At 40.2% G+C, this 23,632-nt stretch overlaps 1 protein-coding gene across 5 annotated transcripts in view; it reads left to right on the forward strand.

Moving 5' to 3' along the window:
• The window catches only part of P4HA2 (prolyl 4-hydroxylase subunit alpha 2), a 70,994-nt gene extending 63,750 nt beyond the window's left edge, over window positions 1-7,244 (forward strand). For 2 of the 5 annotated variants that reach the window (XM_061422848.1, XM_061422849.1), the window contains 5 exons: window positions 1,404-1,457; window positions 1,876-1,935; window positions 3,766-3,834; window positions 4,219-4,315; window positions 6,782-7,244. In XM_061422848.1, coding sequence (XP_061278832.1) covers window positions 1,404-1,457; window positions 1,876-1,935; window positions 3,766-3,834; window positions 4,219-4,315; window positions 6,782-6,852 — 351 coding nt within the window. In that variant the 3' untranslated portion in view covers window positions 6,853-7,244. Of the gene's footprint in view, window positions 1-1,403; window positions 1,458-1,875; window positions 1,936-1,984; window positions 2,051-3,765; window positions 3,835-4,218; window positions 4,316-6,781 lie in introns of all 5 variants that reach the window. The other 3 variants (XM_061422846.1, XM_061422847.1, XM_061422850.1) reach the window with 2 other exon arrangements.
• Window positions 7,245-23,632: the final 16,388 nt, after the last annotated feature.

Consider the following 23,632-nt stretch of genomic DNA (forward strand, 5'->3'; position numbering starts at 1 on the left):
AGCAAGTGAACTCTCCTGAATGCACTGGAAAACTGATCACAGTCATGTTTAAAGTTTTCTTCAAGTTCTTGGCTATAGTGGATCCAAAGGAAAATCATTTGTGATATCACTTCATCAGCTTCTCTAGCACCTCTCTCCTTACATGCATCGTCAGTCTCAGGGTCACCTGCTGAACTGGGCCTCCTCGCACTGTTGATAGTATTTTTGGTGTGGGACACTTGACGGCCAAAGCAGTGTGTGACAGGATGTTTTCTTCCACTGATTCCGATTCTCCTTATCAATGTTTTTATTTTTATGGACATTGAAAAAAATCATTCTGCCCCAAATCTGCGTTTCATCACATTCAATAAATACTGTTTTATACTCCAAAAGGAGGATTTTCTCTCTTGTAGAGCCCATCCTCCCTCTCCCTCCATCCTGTTAATAGATGGCCATTATTGCCAGTTTTGCAGCATCTCTCTCCCGACTCTTAGAATCACCACAAAGTTTGTATGAAACCACTTTTCTGAGGACTAATAGTTGAATCTTCAAAGTGTTTATGGTTTCATTAAGACACAGTAGCCAAGTGTTCCCAGATAGACATTGGTGGTACCATTTAGTACGTCAGCTTTCATGTCAGATTCTGCATTTCATCTTGAACTTCGTCTCTCATCTAACTACTGAAGCTAAAATAACCAGTGTGACTTAGAACTTATATTGTGCTGGTAAACTGTTCACAAAGGTGTTTGTGACTTCTGATCCAATTAGTGATACCTGAGGTGGCTCAGGCCCTGGTCCGGGTTCAGACTCCACTTGGGGGCACTGAGGTAGAGCAGCAGTTTTGGGACCCCTGCAGCCAGCCGCCCAAGCCCTGCTGCTGCACTTGGGTGCAGAAGTATTCCGTACAGTGGACCACTATGAGATGGGGTGGGATTTGTTTGTCCTATTCAGCCTGACCAAGATGAGTTTCTGGGGCCTGGTGACAGAGGTGGCAGGAGCATGGCCAGGCACTGAGTAGCTCCCAAACTAGTACTAAAAAGAAACCCCCTACCCAAACCAGTTCTGAATTTATTGTTGGTATTCTTCTGGATTACCGCTTCATTATCTTGCAAATAATCATGGCCTGCCTGAAGGAGGGCTCCCTCTGCTGCCATTCATGTGTCCCTCAAGGGCTGGAGCTTCTCCACGGTGGCCATCTGCAGCTTGCCATCATGTCCTTTCTTGGAAACCACATTTGTGCTGCACCCTTCCTCTTGGACACAACTATAGACCTGTTTGCAGCATTTGTTCTTCCCAAACTGGCAGGGCATAGCTACCCTCCTCAGAGAGGCTGCTCCTTGGGGTTCTGGTTGTTACCTGGGAGATGGGCTGCTTCAGGGTGGTTCATGCTGCTGACAAAGTCCAATGCTGTTATTTCCTACCAGGTTGCTAATTATGGAATGGGAGGACAGTACGAGCCACATTTTGACTTCTCCAGGGTAAGACCCCGCTCAGGTTTTTTCAAAGGCCCTGCTCTAGCTGATTTGAGAAGGCTGTAGCCTTCACCGTAGCCCCCTCACCTCACCAGGGCCCACTCTTTGTTACTGGAGAAGCCCAAGTCCAGAGCCAAGTGCAGCCCGGCTGTTTCCCCTGTGATATTGGGAGTGGTCCCCCGACCCAACCCTGCCATTCTTTGCCCTGACTCTGAAGCAGAGGACATCACTAGGTCTCTGTGAACTCTTTCCTGCCCCTTGTCCTCCATGCCCAGCCAGGATTTCCCTTGCAACTTTGGCCCCTGGTCCAGGCCTGTGTATGGAACCCCCCCTTGGTACCTTCCCTCGACCTTTTTGGCCCCAGTCCTGTGGGTGGCAGGGGAAGTCAGTTGCAAACTTGGGTGAAAGTTGTTGTCTATTGCAGCGACCTTTTGACAGCGGCCTCAAAACGGAGGGGAATAGGTTAGCGACGTTTCTTAACTATGTAAGTATTGGGTACAGGCCCACCTGTGTGCTTTCACTTAATTTTATAGAAAGATGAGCAAGATGCTTTCAAGCGTTTAGGGACGGGGAATCGTGTGGCCACGTTCTTAAACTACGTAAGTATGACGCCTGCAGTGTGTGGGCTTAAGGGGAGCCTGGGTCCAGAGTGCTCTCAAATATGTTCCCATCAGAGCCAGTACCACCAACTGTTGCTCAATGGCTGGGTCCTCCTGGCCCTCAGCACCCTTCTTCGCTGGAGTAGAGTGTTGCCCCGTGTTTCCATTTGTATTTTTCTCCCAGCTCCTGTGATTTACATCCCTGGCTCCTTTTTGATGGGCTCAATGCTAGTCTGGACTTAGGGGATGGGTGTCCTGGAGAGGTCTCTGCTTAGTGTCAGAGTGAGGAGGTGGCCTGGAAGTGCTCTTAGATGAACCGGCCTTCATTTCCCCGAAGCTCAGTGGCCTGCCTGCCTCCCACCTGCTGCCTGTACTCCAGCCAGGGTTAGGTTTACCTCTCACATGAGGAATAGGTTCCTCTCCCCTTGGCTGAAAGAGGTAGCCCTAAAGAGGCATAGAAGTAACTTAAAGACAGAAGCCTGTGTCCATTTTCCCCTTTGGTGTCTTGTTTAAGTTTCATTGTGTGGTTATTATGTGCTGGGGACTGCTGTGAATGTGCTGGTGAGCAGGGCATGTGTGGTTTCTCATGGGCTTATGGTCTAATATGAAAGACTTTAGACATAGGAGAGGTCATTGTTTGGTTACCATAGTGATAAATGCTTTGAAGAAGTAATGCAGAGTGGAGGTTCTGAGAAAGCCTCCCTTGAGAAGTAACATGTCAGTTGAGTCTTAAAGGTTGAGTGGAAATTTGTTGGTAGAACATGATTTCTGGTAGAGAGGAGAATGTGTGGAGGCCTGGAAAAGGGAAGGAACTTGGGATGTTGGAAAAAGAGAAAAAAGGGTGGTGTGTCTCAGAGATAGTGTGTTAATCTGGGGTGGCCAAAGGGAGAGGCTGGTGAGACTGCCAGGGCCTTCAGGTTTTAGAAAAGAGCCTGGATTTGATCCTCGCTCTGGTGGGAAGCCATCAGGGGTTGTCATTTTCCACATTTACCATTCATCTGTTGGGTGCCCTTCAGTCTGTCTGGTATGTGTCCTGTGGAAATATTTTAGCTCCACGTTTTATTACCTTACAGGCAAAAAACTTGAAGTAAGAGAGCCAGATGAGAAAGAGGTGGTGCTTTGGGCATGAGCTGAGCTCTGTGGGCATGAGTGCAGCCTTGCTGCTATGGAAATTGTGTTCCATTTAGTTTGAGGTTTTACTGCGGGAGATGCAGGCCCTTTGGAGACAGAGTACCCTAGCTGGCCCTGGGAGGGTGGCTGTTGTGGGAAGGTGAGAGTCTGACTAGAGCTGCAGGTTACCCAAGCCAGAAAAACAGTGCAGAGTTGGGGCCACCAATGGTAATAGAAGCCACAGGGCCGCTCACAAGGCACACCGGGTTAGGCGAGGGCCAGCTTGGACGAGGATAAGGGGCGTGGGGGTCAGCCAGGCATTTTCCCAGCACAGACTCAGATTTTCCCCATTCGAGGACAGCCAGGGTATGGGTCTCCTTAGGCCTACCTCTCTCCATGGCGTGGACTGTCCTAATGAACCACTCAGATTAAGCAGGGTTTAGGGAAGGGCAGGGTGTGGGAAGAGCCTTTCTGGCCAGAGGGCTGGTGGTGGAGCTACTGGTGCTCAGAGAAGGACAATCCACATACTTCATCATGTCCTTTGTGGCTCAGTTGCTCTGAGAGTATTGAGTAGAAGGGCCAAGCTCTGTGTCTTGTATTCCCAGATGAGTGATGTAGAAGCTGGTGGTGCCACCGTCTTTCCTGATCTGGGGGCTGCCATTTGGCCTAAGAAGGTAAGTTCTGGTTCTTGGGGGTCAAAAGTTGAAGTGCAGGGCCCAGACCTCATTCCTGTCTCCTAGTCCAGTTCCCTGGCTTGCTTGACTATCACTTTGAGGGAGCTTAGCCCTTTCCTGAACCCTGACCTGTGGTCTAGGCTTTCACCTTGGGAGATGGAATGGAGAGGGAAATTCCTTGAGGGCCAGGTGGGATTCTCAGTATCTACCCCACCATGAAGGGTAGGAGCTTTTTGGGGAACTTCTGTACGCTGGAGTCCCAGAGTCCTGTGCCCCTGAACACAGGAGAGAGAGAGTGTTTCTGCTCAGAGGGGGGCTCTGTGGTACTCAGCATCAGATCCTTGAGCCCAGTATCTAAGGGTATGACAGGCTCTCTCTTTCCAGGGCACAGCTGTATTCTGGTACAACCTCCTACGGAGTGGGGAAGGTGACTATCGAACAAGACATGCTGCCTGCCCTGTGCTTGTGGGCTGCAAGTGGGGTGAGTGGCTTAAGTTGTGGTGGTAGCCTCTGGGCTCTGGTGGTCAGCCTGAGACTCTGAACTGAGAGATACTTGCTGCTGAATTTTCACAGAGTCAAAACCTTCTCCCTTTTGGAGATTTTGGGGTTTTGTGTTTGTTTTTCCTTGATAACCAGTAGTCCCGCGCAGCCATGTTAGCTGTCCACTCAGCTGGTTATATGCTAAGACATTTGGTTGGGAACACTTTCAGAGGTGCCTAGAGAGCTGAGGAAGCCCCAAGGAAGAATAGCTATACAGGCATCCTAGGTCCAGGATGGCCCCCAGAAGAGTGGGCTCTGGCAAGGGTTCTGAGGTCACAGTGGGGAGAAGTGGAAACAAAAAGAGGAAAAGGTGTCTCAGGCAAGCAAAGCCCACGTGGAACAAGGCTCAGGTTAAAACCAACATCATAGTGTGGGGACCAGCTGCCTTTGTTTCTTGCACAAGCGGAGGCTTGTGGCACAGAGACTGAGAGATGAGGCTTGAGGCTGAAATCAAACTGTGGAGGCTGAAAGTTGAGCTTTGTTTTGGAAGCAGCTGTGGTGAGTCATGGAGAGGCTTGAAGCAGGATGTGACAGGAAGTGATCACAAAGAGATGAATTTATAGACCTCTTGGAGAGTTATGGGGATAAATAGTGATAGATTCACAGAAAATTAAGCAAATGAGAAAGAAAATAAGAAAAAGGAAAAAAGTTGTACCAGAAAGAAAATACAGTTGACCCTTGAATAAAGCAAGGTTAGGTAGGGGTGCTGACCCTCTACACAGTTGAAAATCCATGTGTAATTTACAGTTAGCTCTCTATATATGCGGTTCCTCCATATCCACGGGTCTACCTTTACAAATTCATACAATTGTGGATCATGTAGTACTGTAGTATTTACTATGAAAAAACTAGGACTTCCCTGGTGGTCCAGTGGTTCAGAGTCTGGCTGCCATGCAGGGGACACAGGTTTGATCCCTGGTCCAGGAAGATTCCACATGCTACAGCTCCTAAAGCCCATGTACCTAGAGTCTGTGCTCCTCAACAAGAGAAGCCCCTGCAGTGAGAAACCCACACACCACAACTAGAGACTAGCACCTGCCTTGCCACCGCTAGAGAAAGCCCACACACAGCAGTGAAGACCCAGTGCAGCAAAAGATATATTTAATTTTAACAATAAAGTGATAAATCTTTAAAAAAACCCATGTATATAACTGGACTTGCCCAGTTCAAATGTGTTGTTCAAGGGTCAGCTGCACAATCTATTAGGTAACTCAAGTGTGAGTAATATTTACATGACATAATAGTGTAAATACTGAATATTAATTTAACTAGAACTTGTGATATAACTATATTGGGAGATAGGAAGGGGAAATATGTATTTTAAGAGTGGTGTAAAAAATTCCAAAGCTCCCATCTTCTGTGGTAGACTATCAACATATAAGATCTAAAGTTGAAAGTCAAGAAATAACATTATAAGAATGTTATTTAGAAAAATGAGGATAAATATCAGAAGAGACAAAGGAGTTAAATGTTCAGTGGTAGTGGGGATTGGTGGTGGGAAGGGATGGGTAGGAGATTGCTATTTATCATTATAAGCCTTGTAGAACAATTTGATTTTTTCAGCTAAGTACATGTATTATTTAATTATCACAAAGTGTATTTTAAAAGTACAATGACCTCATTCGCACATTAAAAGCAATTTTCTCAATTCATTATGAGTCTATGAAATGAAAAGCGTGGTTTGTGAGCGTTTAAGACACAACTTCAGGTGGTTGTGCTAGCACCGGCTCTGCTTCCCCGCTGCCCACAACACACAGGATAGATCTGCTGCCCAGAGCCCTTGAGGTTGACTGAGGCCTGCCATGGTCCTGACAGGCTCCCTGAGGTTGACTGAGGCCTGCCATGGTCCTGACAGGCTCCCTGAGGTCGCTTCCAGGCCTGCCACGGTCCTGACAGGCTCCCAGAGGTCGACTGAGGTCTGCCACAGTCCTGACAGGCTTCCTTGTCTCTTGCATCTCACTGCCCACCCACCGCATTCCAGCAGTGCCAAGCTTGTTGGGGTCCCTGACACACACACCAGCGTGGATTGTGCCTTGCTCTCTTTCTTATCCTGTTCCCACTTCCCAGACCCCCTTTGGTATAGGAACCACCTGCTCTGTCCATTTCCTTCCCTGGATAACTCCTGTTCAGCTTTCTGTCCCAGCCTTAGGGTTTCCTCTTCCCCCACATGGTTAAACGCTCTTTAGCTCTGTTTCTGTGGCAACCTATGCACATATATCGTGTCACTGACAGACTTTTGTACAATTATCTGTTTTCCTTACCAGCTCATAAGCAACTTGATGACTGAAACCAAGTCTTACTCATGTCTGATTCCCAGGCCTAGTGTAGGAGTCATCATGAAGGAATCATTAATTTTGGCTGCTAAATTAACCAACAGGAATGTAACATACTTTCTGTTTGTTCACAGTCTCCAATAAGTGGTTCCATGAACGAGGACAGGAATTCTTGAGGCCGTGTGGATCGACAGAAGTTGACTGACATCATTTTCTGCCCTTCGCCTTCCTGGCCCCACAGTCCGTGTTGTCTTCAAGTTCAATGTGACAGACTCCTGTCTATGTTCCAGTCCCATCAGGCGGGTCTCTGGAGGCATAAATGTTTTGTGTGGAGTAGAGAGTGGACTAGGGAAGGTCCTGGACGACCTGGGCCCCAGCCTCTCTGACCAGCCTGTGCTATCTCTGGACGCTCGGGTAGGGTTGGAGCAGAGTCAGGTGGTCTGCACCTAGCAAGGTGCTTTTGTACCTCAGATGCTTTAGGTGTGAGATGTTTCAGTGAACCAAAGTTCTGATTCCTTGTTTACATGCTTGTTTTTATGGAATTTCTATTAATGTGGCTTTAACCAAAAATAAAACGTCCCTGCCAGAAGCCTTAAAGAGCCGTATTTGAAGTATTTTTTTTTTTTTTTAAGATGGGGAGCTTTTACCAAGTTCACCATTTGGATAATGAATCTGGATAATGAATACTTGAGAGGCAAACCCTGATGTTCCAGACCAGGTTTCAACACTTATTTTTCCTCTAAGCTGAAGCTCCAGTGTTCTTTCTGGAAAGTGAGAGAGACAGTCTCCTTGCATCTCAGAGAACATAGAGACCATGTATATCCATGGTTGTGATGCTGTTATAATTTGAAATTTCTTACTTTAAAATTTTGAGACATACACATAGAGTTGGTTGTGATACATAGATGTACAGTTTAAAGACTATGATGGAGAGCATGAAGGCCCATGTCACCATCACCTGGATTAGAGAAGAGATTATTTTCAGACTTGTACCTCAGGGGGCCCTGTGAGCCCCTCTGATCACATCTCTGACCTGCCCCCAGTACCTCGGTGGTAACCACTGTCAAGTGATCTGTGGTAGTCATGCCTCTGCTTCTTTGTAGTTTTACTATCCAGGTCTATATCCCTAAATAAATAGTAGTTATTTTGTTGTCCTTGATTTTGAACTTTTTTGTAGTGGAAACAAGAGTATATTTTAGGGGGTGTTTGGCTTCTTGTATTTGATAGTTGTTTGTAGGATTCATTCATGTTGCTGTGAAGCTGTAGTTTATGTTAATTTGTGTAGTTCAGTTTTATTAGCATCTATCATAGGACAGTATCATAATATACTAATATACTGTTGATAGATATTTGAATTGGTTTCAGTCTTTTATTAATAAGGCTGCTGTTGCATTTTTATATGTGATTTCTAATGCAAATAAACACATTTTTTAGAATATATACCTAGAAGTGGAAATGTTGACTCTTAGTAGGTGGGTCTTCAACCTTACATATAATGTATTCCAGAGTGGTTATGCACATTGCTGCCAGGTGTAAGTAAAAGTTCTTGTTATCCCAGTCTTCTCCAATATCTGATACTGTCACACTTTTGCATTTTAGCTAGCTTATTATATAGATAGTTTTATCTATATTAACATGATTAGATAACATTAGATTAGACATTGAACACCTTTTTGTATGTTCATTCGTCTTTAGGTTTTGTGTATTCAAATCTTTTTCTTACTAATTCATTGAAATTTTTAACATACTATGGACACAAGGTTTTTGTTGGTTAGATGCTTTGCAAATATCTTTTTTCTACTTTGTCTTTTCATTCCTAGTTCTTTTGAACAAAAGTTCTTAATTTGTGTCAAATTTATCAGGATTTTCCTTTTAGATTTATGCTTTTATGCCTTGTTTAAAAAATTCTTCTATATCCCAAGATCATGAAGATATTTCTTGTATTCTTTTCTAAAAGCATTATAGTTATATCTTTTACATTTATATCTTTAATACAATACAGCTAGGTTTTATTTTTGTATATGGTATGAGGTGCAAGAATCTACTTAAAGAGATTCTTTTTATGTATTTTATTAGGATAGACTAAGTTTGTGGTAGTGTAATAAAATAACCCCTAAATCTTAGTGGCTTAATGAAACCATCTCTCATGCAAAAAATCACTGGTTCTAGGGCAATTGTTAGGAGAAGGCAATGGCAACCCACTCCAGTACTTTTGCCTGGAAAATCCCACGGCCGGAGGAGCCTGGTAGGCTGCAGTCCATGGGATCGATAGAGTCGGACATGACTGAGCGACTTCACTTTCACTTTTCACTTTCATGCACTGGAGAGGAAAATGGCAACCCACTCCAGTGTTCTTGCCTGGGGAATCCCAGGGACTGGGGAGCCTGGTGGGCTGCCAACTATGGGGTCGCACAGAGTCGGACACGACTGAAGTGACTTAGCAGCAGCAGCAGCAGCAGCAACAGGGCAATTGTTATCTATCGACTGCCATACAATCTCCCCCTAGTGGCTTCCACTATCAGAACCTAACAGGAAGCCAGTGAGTAAGGGAATCTGAGAAATAATAGACAGTTGCAACTTCTCTGCCTAGAGTGTTCTCTGGATTTGTCTCACTGGCAGTTCTATAATTCTAATCCTTGTATCTTCAGTATTTAGACACTGCTCCTCAAATCCATTTTTTTCCCCAGAGGTTTTCTGCTTAGCTTCTTAATTTTCCATTGTGCATGGCTTCAGAATTTACTAAATGTCCTAATGGGTAAACAGGGTGAGTGGCTGACTGAGTTCTGTACTCCTCCCTCCTGTTAAGTATTCTAAAAAAATACAATCTAATTTTTTGTCTTTCAGTGCCCTTTGAGACCACCAAGATCTCTGCTGGTTTCTCTCTTAGCAGTTACCTGTTACTTGGGTTCTTTATCTGGTTTCCCAGTCTCTTATCTCATGTGTAGAATCAGTAAATAATCAAAGAATAAGAGAAACCAGACTTTTGGCTCACCTACCTGAGATTCATCCTCTCCAGGATCATAAATAGATGTGTAAAGTTTGAGAGGCTTGGTAACAGAGAACCTAGTGCTTGAGTAGCACAGGAGAATGAGGTCTCATTTAACCAGGAGTTGGCACCACATTGTTAGATCTGGGTCTTGAAGAATAAGTAGGAGTTGTTTTTTTGTCTGCTAACCTCAGTTTAAAATACATGCACATGGCTTTAAAAATAAGAAACAGAAGAGTTTACCATGAATAATGCTTTCCTACTCTATTCTCTCCTCCTCTATTCCCTATTCTTAAGGGAACCTTTTTCAATTGTCTAATTTTTCTGACTATAATTGTATATTTACAAAGATATCTCATGATTTTTCCACTTTAGAAATTTAACAGATGATCATCTAGCTTTGTTCACTATCCTCTATTACATCTGCCCTCTCCCTTTTGTCACTTTTTAATTTTTTTTTTTATAGTCCTTTCTTTGCCTGGTAACACAAACTGGTTACACTTGTACCTGGTACACTGGTTACCTGGTAACACTATCACAAACGTCCTTTTTGTTTTGTAAGCCTAAGGTAACATCTCTGATAATTTACTATGTGAGCTGAAGATCTAGTGTCTGACCAAGCAACTGGTCACCACAATCTAGCCTAGTTAACATATAAAATTAACTTTCACATGCCCTTTTAACTTCCCAACTTCTGTCATTTATACTTTGGATGCTTGTTTTAATATCCAGGATAAGCTGAATTTAAAAGTTGAAAAACCAAAAACTATGTATGTAGCTTAATTTAATTGAACTTATAGTCATTATAATGTTGATATAGCTATAATAAAAAGGAATCTGTGCCTTATTTGTCTAATAAAATTCAGAACAAATTTATAACATGTATTAGTTTGCTAGGGCTGACAAAATATCACAGACTGGATGGTTTGAAACAAACTTATTTTCTCACAGTTCCTGGAGGCTAGAAGTCCAAGATCGAGGTTTCAGGAAGTTTGGTTTCTTCTGAGGCCTTCCTCCTTGGCTTCTAAATGGCCACTTTCTTACATGGTCATCCCTGGATGTGTTGTCTGTGTCCAAGTCTCCTCTTATAAGGCCACCAGTTATATTGGGTTAGGGCCCACCCATATGACCTAATTTTATATTAAATATCTCTTTAAGACCCTAATTCCAAATACAGTTGCATTTCAAGGTACTAAGGGTCAAGATTTAAATTTTTGAATTTTGGGAGATACATAATGCTGCTAGGAAATCATATTAGATTTGGAACACTATTTGGAATGAAATAAATAAAATTCTTTTCCTTACTCTCTATACCAGATGTAGCCCATTTTAAGCAAGTGTGTCAGATTAGTATGTTTTCATTAAGAATGTTATAACAATAGACATTTTAATTTTATTGAAGAGATTAGGGAATATGAGTTATCTTATGACATTCTTAATAAAAAAATCTTTGAGGCCAGGGTTATGTTAATGGAACCAATATTGCAGGGTACACAAGCTATTATTTTCCCTCAAAATGATTATGCCAAATTTTTGCCTTTCTCAGCTCATAATTTAATGTTCAAAAAGACTACTTTCAATGACTTCAAATATAATCTTTTTAGCTACTTTACAGAAGATACAGATATATTGATAGATACATAAAATTCATTGAGCAGTTACAAAATTATGATTATTCCTGACTCTTTGTCTGTAGAATCCATGGACTGTAGCCCGCTAAGCTCCTCTGTCCATGGGATTTTCCAGGTAAGGATACCGGGTCAGGTTGCCATTTCCTCCTCCAGGGAATCTTCCTGACCCAGGGATCTAATCTGTGTCTCCTGCATGGGCAGGCAGATTGTTTACCGCTGAGCTATCTGGGAAGTCCGTCTAAAAACTACATTAAACACAAATACTAATCCTGAGGGGCATTAAGATCAAATTCAATCACAGCACTACGCACAAATTAAAGATGTTTGTTAAATGTTAAGAGATATAACATCAATTGACAAAATACAACATCCTGAAACCTAAATACAACATGCTCAGACAACATGCTAAAACATTGCATTGTGGTGCAAATACATTACACATTTTTTTGCAGCTTACTGGTTTGGGATGATGTTTTGAACTGAGAAAAAGTTTTTAAAAGGTTGCATATTTTGCTTATAACAAATGAGAGCAAGTAACTGAAAGTATGTCTGACTCATGTTAAACTTAGGAAGAGATATGAACATACTTCCTGAATTTGAAAACAAAGAGATTGGAAATGTACACATTATTGGATGAGTCTATTAATTATTATAGGAGAAGTGTTTATCAAATAGAAATTTAAAGAGATTATAGATATCCTAGATATGGACTTAGCAAGTGAAGTGTCCAGATATTTTGAACTTTTACTGAAGAAAAGTTATTTTCTATGAATACATCTGTTATAAGTCTGATAACTTAAATCCTGTGGCAGTTTCACCTGAAGTAATTTTAAGCCGCATACAATAGCAACGACTTGTAATATAAAATTGGCATTGTGTTTGAATCATCTGAAACTGATTTCACGTGTTTTTTTAGTATAATCTTTTCCAAACTTGAACGTGGTCTAGGGAATTTTGTTCTAAATAGGAGTCACAGTGGCATCCTACAAAAGAATAATCAGTAAACTGAAGCTAATTTAAGATAATTTAAGATTGCACTTGGTCAAGAAAGTTGATCAAGAGTTTCAAAGTTTTGAAATTTTTACTGACGAGTTTGCTTCCATTTAAACCAGGAAAATTGAACATAGTAATTTTCATTTTTAGTATAAATAAAATATTTAAACTTAAAAATGTTAATTTTAATACACCAATCTTTTCAACTTTGCAATATTTTCAACTAATTTTACTACCTTGATAACACTAACAAAAAATACACAAAAACGTATATTAGCTGCACAGAATTTCTTCTGCCTCAGTCTCTAATATGGCTTGGCATACCACGGGTCTTGTTTTCAAACCTAGCATCTGAACTCTAAATTAGAGTTGCCAGATTTAACAAACAAAAATACATGGCACCCAGTTAAACTTTAATTTCAGATGAACAACCAATAATTTTGTACGAGAAATACTACAAAATTATTGGTTGCCCATGTGAACTTAAAATTTAACTGGGCATCCTGTATATTATCTTCCAAACCTAAACATCATTATTTCACACGGGGGAGAAAGCTGCCTGCCTGCTCCTGGGCTCACTAAGGCCGTCTCAACACCGTGGCCGCTGGTTATGCAGAGGTGACAGGGGCTCCTAGGGGCAGTCGTGTGGCTTCGAGTTTCGCTGAGCGGCCTGTGGGCATGTTGAATCCTTCCCGGTAGGGCGAATGGCTGGGGAAGACTGAGAGCACCTTTCGGTTCCCACAACACGCCCGCAGCCTTCGCTCCAGCACACTGGCCTACTCAGGTGTTTGTGCTTGCTGGTCCCTCTGCCTGAAAAGTTCCTCCCCAACGTGGTCAGAGAGTTTCTATCCTCATTCCGTTCAGTCTGACCAAGCCCCATCTTAGACACCTCATCATACTGGCCTTTCAAAACTTCCTTGAACATCTGCATCCTCATTCCCGCCCCCTGCTCTGCTTTCTTCCTAGCACACACCGCCACTGTAACATGATATTCTTATTTGTGTATTAGGTTTTGACTCAACTTGAACGGAAGTCCCCTGAGGGAAGGAAATTTATTTTCCCACGTCTCTATTCGCTTTTCTACCAGCGAGTCTTCCCTCAAGCTAAGTACCAGGATGGGGCAGGTCCTGTGGGCAGTCTTAGGGAAGGGGCGGGGCTTTTGCGGAAAGGGTGGGGCCAGAGGTTTCTGGAAAGGCATTGATCGTGAGGTGCGTGTTCCGCAGTTGAGGAGGTGAGCGGTGGTGCTGCTGGCGTTGGGGCTTATGCAGTCTCCGTAGCCGCTGTTGTTTAGGGCTTCTAGCCCGCCTCTCCGTTCAGGCGAGTCCTGACCGAGCAATGGCCGTCTTGGTGCGTGTTCCCGAGGCACTGTGTCCCCATGAGGAAGTGCTCACAGCACAGGTGGCATGGAGGTGGCGCCCTGAGGGAGGGTCGGGGAGTGTCCAGCGCTGTCTGGGAAGTCATTTCCAAGGCTGAGGCCACTCTGAAGAGGTTTTTAAACTTTTGTGAAGATTTTTTATTTCTCTAAACTAGGGGAAAACTTTTTTTCTGTGAGAAATGTTTCGGGGCTAAGGGTAAGTGGAAGGTCACGGGTATTTGGCAAATCCGAAGTTGAGTATTTTAAAGGACTTTTTCAGTGTGTTTCTGAAAGTGGTTTTATAATATTAGCAACCCACTAGGTGGTCTCTTGTTACTGATAATACTCTCTTTGAAAAGACAGCCTCTTTCTTTCCCTTGCTTCGTGAATTTGCAGACCCTAGCGACTAAGCACAGCCCAGCACAGGCCTCACTGAAGTCAGGACCAAACCCCCTGATGGGCCCACAGCTGTCCTCTTGTCTGTCTTGATTTCACTGGCAAGCTACTTAAAACTTTATCCTATATTTACTGTCCTCACACCTCCCATTCTTTATTTTTTGACATGGTAAATCTGCCATAACTAATTCCCTGAAATTGTCTGGTGAAGTGTTAAGGGTCCTCCTAGTGGTCATACTCGGTAGTAGACACTTTTGACTTTTTTTCATCCAATGAAGGAAAAATAACTTCATGGTTCTTGATTTTTCTTTCTTTCCCAGACTGTCTTGCTAACTTTTCTTCGTTGGCCCACATTTCTCCTGTGTATGTCCATGTTTCCTTTTCACAGTACTATACTTTAAAAGGAAGGCGCTTTCTTACTCAATGCTGTAACAATCATTTATGTGCTTATGATTTCTTAAACTTCACTCACATCTCTGTCTTGAGTTTTGTTCTAGACTCTTAGGTCCAGCTTCCTAGTGAACATATCTACTTGGAACTTGTATATAACTCTGGAATGGGTGTCACAGATTATTCAATGAATGATCATAAATAGGGCCTGAGGTAGAAAAAAAAAGTTATTGTGGCTGTTAACCTTTGGAGTGACAGACCCTCTTGTGAATCTTATAAAATTAAGGACTTTCTCCCTTAAAAGGTGCACACTAATTTTTGCCTATGGTTTCTAAGTTTCCCAGACCTGCTGCAGTTCAACAATTCAGATTTTGAGTTAGAATTTCCTCAAATGATAAAATGAAAAAGTGTGTTTTCATAGATATGCATCAGATTTACAGCTTTTCTGTGAGAATGCATTGTATTCCAGTCTCCATTGACAAGTAACTCAAATCAATCCATCACCAGACTTAACTTACAGAAACTTGGTCTTTAGAAGTAGAATCAAGAATGATAAGCCTGGAATCCAAAGAAGAGGATTTCCGATAACCGTGTAGATTTTGTGTATCACAGTCCACATGAGATCTACCTTAGCCTGGTCAGAGATCAGGGTCTGATGTAGACCTTTCAGAAAGTGCTTATGAGTGAGAGTGTAGCCTGCTCTTCTCCTTTCAGAACAGGTCTGAAGCCAGGTGCTTGGTAAAAGCCCTGAGTAAGGAGGCAAGAATGATAGACGTGAGTGAGGGTTCAAGTTTGTTGTTTTATCAGAACCTTCCTTCTTTGATGGTTTGTAGGGTGAGTGATCAGTGATTTCTCAGTTCCAGAGTTACTCCCCTGATGGTCAGTGAGGGCTGCTTTGAGATTGACCACACTCCTGATTTAGATCTAGTTGTTTCTTCTGTTCTTGTCTTTGGCCATGCTGCTCAACACATGCAGAATCTTAGTTCCCTGACCAGGCATTAAACCTGGGCCCCTGCCTTGGCAGGGTGACACCTCAGCCACTGGACCTCCAGGGAAGTCCCAGTGTACATTGTGTTTTGTTTTGCTTTGTTTTTTGATAGAAATGAAACCTAAAGAAACATTAGCCACTTAAAAACAAAACCTTCTCTTCCGTGAGAGGCCAAACCAATTGTCTACTGGTTTTTCTTCTTTTTGACTCCCCTGGTCCTTCTTTGTCACCTCTCAGTTACGGCTCAGAATTGCTTTGTAGCCATTTTGCTTTCCTGAAGCCTTCTGATTTCCAAATACTGCCTATGTATTGACAACTCTTAAATCTTTAATTCCAGCTTTTATTACTCTCTGGCTAGCAGCTATAGCTCTGCTTACAATGCTCACAGGTTCTTCCATGTTAATATATCCCAAACTGGATTCATTATACTTTGATTAAGTGGTTCCTGTTTTTGTTTTGCCAGTCTTCGTGAATGGCAAACGTAACTGATCGTTTCTCCGAGCTACAAACTCCTGTGTGATCCCAGATTCCAGCTTCTCTCCACTATTATTTATAACTAATGTGAACTTTTTTTCCCCATTGTTTTTTTTTTTCTTAATGCATCAGGAAATTGATGATTTGTTTCCATTTTGTTCTTAGTAGTTATAGTAATCTTGGAGTTGAGGTATGTACTTCTCATTTTACCCATGAGAAAAAGAGCCTTAGTTTTTACATTTATTAATTACATAAAGATCGTGTACATTACTGCTAACAATTTAGGCAAAACAGAGTTCAGTTCAGTTGCTCAGTCATGTCTGACTCTTTGCAACCCCATGAACCAGAGCACCCGAGGCCTCCCTGTCCATCACCAGCTCCTAGAGTTTACCCAAACTCATGTCTATTGAGTCGGTGATGCCATCCAACCATCTCATCCTCTGTCGTCCCCTTCTCCTCCTGCCCTCAATCTTTCCGAGCATCAGGGCCTTTTCCAATGAGTCAGCTCCTCACATCAGGTGGCCAAAGTATTGGAGTTTCAGCTTGGAAGCTTCAGCATCAGTCTTCCAATGAACACTCAAGATTGATCTTCTTTAGGATGGACTGGTTGGATCTCCTTGCAGTCCAAGGGACTCTCGAGTCTTCTCCAACACAGTTCAAAAGCATCAATTCTTTGGTGCTCAGCTTTCCTTATAGTCCAACTCTCACATCCATACATGACTACTGGAAGAACCATAGCCTTCACTAGATGGACCTTTGATGACAAAGTAATGTCTCTGATTTTTAATATTAATTTAAATTAATTTTTAAAATTTAAAACAGTGGGGCTTCCCCAATGGCTCCACAGGTAAGGAACCACCTGCAATGCAGGAGCCTTAGGAGATGTGGGTACAATCCCTGGGTTGGGATGAAGACCCCAGAGAAGGAAATGGCAACCCACTCCAGTATTCTTGTCTTAAAATCCCTTAAACAGAGGAGCCTAGCGAAAAGCCCCAGGAACAGAGGAACCTGGCTGGCTACAGTCCAAGGGGCTGCAAAGAGTCGGACACGACTGAGTGAGCATAGGCACTGTCCAAACTGTAGACACTAGCCACAATTATTAAATTGAAAATAATTCAAATTAAACTAAAAATTCAGTTCCTCAGTGGTATTAACTACATTTCAGGTGTTCAACAGCTACTTACCTACTGAATTAAATGGTAGATTTTAGAAATTTTCATTATTGCAGTAAGTTTTATTGAACAATGTCTCAGATATATGTCATGCAAATAAGTTATCTTAAAAGAATTTTTTTATTTGGCTGCACTGGGTCTTAGTTGCAGTACTTGGGGTCTTTGTCACAGTATATGGGATCTTTTAGTTGCAGCGTGTGAAATCTTTAGCTGTAGCATGCAAACTCTTAGTTGGGGCATGTAGGATCTAGTTCTCTGACCAAAGATTGAACTCGGGCCCCTTGCATGGGAAGCCCAAATGCTTAACTTCTAGACTACCAGGAAAGTCCCTAAGTTATCTGTTTTACATAAATAAAATCATATTAAACATATTGTTCTACAGTTTACTTTCATTAATAGTATATCTTGAAGATTTTTCTGTTCTTAATATATAGAACTATATTTTTAAATGTATTGGTTTTGTGAGATAGTTCAATTTTATAATTTAGCAATATAATTTTAAAAGTTTATATTCATGAACTTATACACTGTGTTTTATTTGGTCTAGTTTATTTTATTCAGTGCTTTGTTTTTAAGATACATCAATGTTATTTTTGTGTATCTTCTGTAGTTTGTATAGTTCATTCCTTTTAAGTACTCCATGGTACTTAATTGGATAGAAACTGGTGTACCATGGTTTCTTTATGTGTTCTACTTTTGATAGACATTTGAGTTTCTTCCACTTTGGGAATACAGTAAACTCTGGTGTGAATGTTTTTTTTTTAAGGAAGTTCTTTTTGAAATTTTAATTTGATTTTTATTTTATGTTGGAATATAGTTGATGTATAGTGTTGTGTTAGTTTCAAGTGTGCAGCAGAGTGATTCAGTTGTACATATATGCATTCTTTTTCAAATTCTTTTTCCACATAGGTTATTACAGAATATTGAGTAGAGCTTCCTGTGCTATACTGTAGATTCTTGTTGGTAATCTGTTTTATATATACTAGTGTGTATATATGAATCCTAAACTCCTAATTTATCCCCCCACAGCCTTTCCCCTTTGGTAACCATAGGTTTGTTTTCTATATCTCTGAGTCTGTTTCTGATTTGTAAAGTTCATTTGTATCATTGTTTAGATTCCACATATAAGTGATATTATATGATATTTGTTTTGACTTGCCTCACTTAATATGATAATCTCTAGGTCTGTCCATGTTGCTTTAAATAGCATTACTTCATTCTTTTTTATGGCTGAGTAATATTCCATGTTTGTGGGTGTGTGTGTGTGTGTGGGTGTGTGTGTGCCTGCACACACGCACGTGCATATGTATCTCACATTTTCTTTATCCATTCCTCTGTCAATGGATTGCTTCTGTTTTTGGTTGTTGACAATAATGCTGTTATGAATATTGGGGTGCATGTATCTTTTTGAATTAATGTTTTTTTCTGGATATATGCCTCAGAGTGGGATTGCTGGATCATATAGTAGCTCTGTTTTTAAGTTTTGGGTTTTTTATTTGTTTCTTTTTTGTTTTGACTGCCCTCTTTGGCAAGTGGGATCCTCGTTCCCTGACTGGGGATCAAACCTGCATGCCCTGCAGTGGACGTGCAGAGTCTTAACCACTGGACTACTAGGGAAGTCCTTCTGTTTTTAGAGGGACTTGTTTATTGTACTTGCTTATGGTACACATACTTCTATTCAGTTCATGGGAGTGAAATTACTATTTATTTCATGAGAGTGGAATTACTAGATTATTGAAATTTATTAGATTATGTTACTTTATCAGAATAGTTGTATTTTCACTTCACCAGCTATGTGTAAGAGTTCCCATTGCACTGTAGTTCTTAATTCTGATGGTAGTTGTATCCTATAGTTGTATTTTGTGTTTCTCTGATTGTGCATGATACTGAATACCTTTCATATTTCTGTTGGCCACATGGGTATCTTCTGTTATGAGTTCTTTTTGAGTCTCTAGCACACTTACTATTGAGTCTTTTACTTATTTGTGGGAATTCTTTATGTATTCTGGATACAGGCTTTTTATTGGTAGTAGTAGTTAGTTAGTAGTTGGTATTAGTCACTCAGTCATGCCCGACTCTTTGCAACCCCATGGACTGCAGCCCACCAGGCTCCTCTGTCCGTGAGATTTTCCAGGCAAGGATACTGGAGTGGGTTGTCATTTCCTTCCTTCTTTTATTGGTAGTTATGCTATAAAAATATTCTCCTGTTTTAGTGGCTCTTCCTTTCTCTCTCTCTTAATCGTGACTTTTTTGTTTTTTTTGGAAGAGAAATACCAAGGTTTCTTCCTAAGATCATTCAGCAATAGTAAAATAACAATCAGAAACTACTTTTAGTTTAAGTGAGTTTAGTTGTTCAGTTTGACTGTGAAATATAATCTGTGAAAAGAAAAATATTTCTGTAAATGATGGTCTGTGTAAAAATTAGTTAAGCCTTCTCTGTTCCCTTATGTTGTATTCCAGGTTTGAAGACAGCCACCAGTAAATTGTCAACAAGTGTCTATACATGGACATATCACTTAAGTGTTTAGAGCACTGGGTTCTTCCAAATAGTAGGAAAGATCTTGTCTTATCTTTCTTATCTGCCTTATAGAGTTTACTGGATGCTCTATCAATGCTAGTTAATACTTGGAACATGATTAGTCACTTTTAAAGTGCTTCATATCCTGCTTAGACAGTAAGATAATCTGAGTCCATTAGTTATCTGTGTGACTTAGGCAAGTTAACTTAATAATGCTGTGCATTTATTTCCTTCACTATAAAAGTTGGATCATATATCAATTCCATAACTGTGTTGTTACAACAAGTAGTCTATTGTTTAGATAAGGCAATTGAGAGAAATTATTTTTTTAAAAAAGAACTAAACATGATTTAGTTTTTCTAATTGGTAAGCTCAAGGGGGAGAGTTCTAAGAACTGTAGAGTTCTAGATGAAATTATAGCATCACCTCATAAAGACAGCCTCTTACTCCTGGTTAGATGTTCTTGAAGTATTTCTTGGGTATAGATGTGGATGAGGATGGATTCATGAGTCTGACCTCAGGTTACTGAAAGGGAAATGAGTGGTCTGCCCATTTATTTCAGGGAGCTAAGCATAGTTGTCCTTTAGGGAAGACATCCCTGGTCCTTCAGGCAATGTAAGTCCTTCAACTTCATTCTTTTCAAGATTTATCCAAAATTTTCAAAATTTTGGTTATTCTGGAGTAACTTATGTTAACTAATTGTTTAATGGAGGAAGGAGGTCATTTTAGCAAGTGAACCTTACCTATGTCCTCACCAGGTGGAACTGAACTTTTGTAGTAGGCCAAACCATACATATTTCAAGGACTCTGGAAGACTACCTGAACTTTTACTTCCTTCTAGTGTTCATGTTAGCACTCAATCATATTTAGCCAAGACTAACTTCTGCCTCCAACTCCAGTTACAATACTTTGTAATGAGAACTCCTTTCTCTGCCTTTAAAATCTCCAGTTACTGCCTAATGGGACACTCAGTTGCTACCCAATCTGTATGCCTCCTATTGCAATTCTTTCATACCAAATAAATGCTTTTTGCTTTATTATTGCCTCCTATGGTTTATCTGGGTTGACTCTGGGTCCCTTGTGTTTCCATATGAATTTTAGAATCAGCTTTGTCAATTTCTGCAAAAATGCCAGCTGAGATTTCAGTAGAGATTGTATTGAATCTTTGAATCAATTTGGGAAGTAGTACCAGCTTAATATTAAGCCTTCCAGTCCACAAACAAGGAATGTCTTTTTCATATTTAGAGTTTTAAAAATGTCTCTCAGCAGTTGTAGTTTTCAGTGTATAAGTCTTATACTTTTGTTAAATTTGATTCTATATAGTGTATTCTTTTTGATTCTATTGTTAATGGAATCATTTTCTTAATTCCATTTTGTTATGCCATTTTTTAAATTAATTTATTTTAACTGGAGGCTAATTACTTTACAATATTGTAGTGTATGCCATTGTTAATATAGAAAAATACAATTGATTTTGGTATATTGATTTTATACCCTGTCACCTGGGCTTCCCTGATAGCTCAGTTGGTAAAGAATCCGCCTGCAATACAGGAGACCCTGGTTTGATTCCTAGGTCAGGAAGATCCCCTGGAGAAGGGATAGGTTACCCACTCCAATATTCTTGGGCTTCCCTTGTGGCTCAGCTGGTAATGAATCTGCCTGCAGTATGGGAGACCTGAGTTCGATCCCTGGGTTGGGAAGATCCCCTGGAGAAGGCAAAGGCTAGCCACTCTAGTATTCTGGCCTGGAGAAGTCCATGGACTACAGTTCATGGGGTCGCAGAGTTGGACACGACTGAGCAACTTTCACCCTGCTAAACTTTTCCATTAGTTCTAGTAGTTTTCTTGTGAATTCCTTGAGTTTCTACCTGTAGTCTGTATATGACAGTTTTATGACTTCTTTCTGATTTTTAAAAATTACCTTATTGCTCTGGCTAGAACAGAAGTGGCAATAGTAGACTTCCTTCCTTTGTCCCTGTTCTTAGCAGGAAAGCATTTGGTCTTTCACCTTAAATAGCAGGTTAGCTACGAGAGTTTCACACGTCTTTATCAGGTTAAGGAAATTCTTTTCCGTTTGTTTTGTTGAGGTTTTGTATTTTTTTTGTAAGTCATGAATGAGTATTGAATTTTGTCAAATGCTTTTTCTGTATCTATTGAGTATTTGTGTTTTTTGTCCTTTATTCTACATAGTATTGTACATTAATTGAATGTTAAGCCAACCTTATATTCTTGGGATAAATCTCACTTAATCATGGTGTTTAAATCCTTTTTGCATATTGCTGGATATTAAATTGAATATCCATTAAATTCTTTTTACACATTTTACATATTTAATTCTTTTTGCATACATTTGGTTTGCTGATAATTTAGAATTTACTTGAGGCTTCTGTAGTTTCTTTTCATATGATGTCTTTGTGTGGCTTTGGTATCTGGGTAGTATTGACATTATATATTTAGCTGGATGCGTTCTCTGTTTTTTGAGAGGGTTTGTGAAGGATTATTACTATTTTTCAGTTAAATGATAGAATTCACCAGAATTCACCATCTGGGCCTGGCTATTTCTCTGTGGTAATATTTTATTTTATTTTATTTTTTTATAATCTCATTACCCTGGTTTTTATTTTTATTTTTATTTTTTTTACTTTGAAAGTATTTGTTTTATTTATTTGTTTTATTTATTTTTTCTAATTTTATTTTATTTTTAAACTTTACATAATTGTATTAGTTTTGCCAAATATCAATATGTGGTAATATTTTAAATTATTAATATATTAATATTAATATTAATATATTAAATTATTAATTCAGTATCTTTAATTGTTATAGATGTATTTAGATTTTCTATACCTTCATGAGTTTGTTTTGGTAATTTTACCTTCCTAGGAGTTTTTCTTTCATCTAAGTTGTTTGCTTTGTTGGCATAAAGATGTTTATAATATTCCGTTATAATCCTTAAAGTTTCTGTAGGGTTTATATTGCTGTTCTCTGTTTCATTACTTTATTCCTTTATTTGTCTAATTAAAATTTTTCTCTTTTTTCCTTGTCATTCTAACCAAAAGTTCGTTAACTTTGTTCATCTTTTCAACTAAACAGTATTTGGAACTTCTTTTATTTTATCTATTGTTTTTCTGGTTTCTGTTTCATGCCTTTCTGTTCTTATCCTTATTATTTCATTCCTTCTACTTGCTTTGATTAATTTTCCCCCTCCATTTTTTTTCAGTTTCTTAAGGTAAATGCTTAGGTTACTGATTTGAGACCTTGTTTTCTGGTATAGGCATTTAAAGCTGTATGTTTCCTTCTGTATATTGCTTTAAGCTATACCCCATAGATTTTGAGGGGTTCTTTGATGCCTCAGCAGGTAAAGAATCCACTTGCAGTGCAGGAGATACCAGAGACACAGGTTCTATTCCTGGGTTGGGAAGATCCCCTGAAAGAGGGCAAGGAAACGCACCCCAGTATTCTTGCCTGGAGAATTCCCATGGACTGAGGAGCCTGGCGGACTACAGTTCAAAGGGTCACAAAGAGTCAGACAGGACTGAGCAACTAAGCACCATGTATTTTGACATACTGTAATTTTGTTTTTATTCAAATCAAAATATGTTCTAATTTCACTTCAAATTCTTCTTTGACCTATAGGTTATGTTGTTCAGTTTCCAAATGTTTGAAGAAGTCTAGGATTTTGTGCATTTTTTAAATTTATTCCATTTGATTGGAGAATATATGACTTAAACCTTTAAAAATTTAGTGAAACTTATTTTATTACTTAGCATATGATCTATCCTGGAGAATGTTTTGTGTGACCTTGAAAGGTATATGTATTCTGCTGTTGTTTGGTAGAGTATTCTGTAGATACCAGGTTGAGTTGGTTAATAGTGTAAGAAAAACAAAATTTTATATCTGCTCTCTTGGGGCCTCTCTGTGGGCCTGAAAATCAAATTAATATAAAACTGATTAACAGGAGAAAAACATACAGAATTTTAAATGTACTTGAGGGTCCCCATAGGAAAATGAAGATCCCAAAATGGATAGGCCCAAGTTCTTATATACCAGGTTGAACAAAGAATAGATAGTATGAAAAAGTGAA

Source organism: Bos javanicus, chromosome 7 (genome assembly GCF_032452875.1).
Source record: "Bos javanicus breed banteng chromosome 7, ARS-OSU_banteng_1.0, whole genome shotgun sequence".
NCBI classification, from domain to species: domain Eukaryota; kingdom Metazoa; phylum Chordata; class Mammalia; order Artiodactyla; family Bovidae; genus Bos; species Bos javanicus.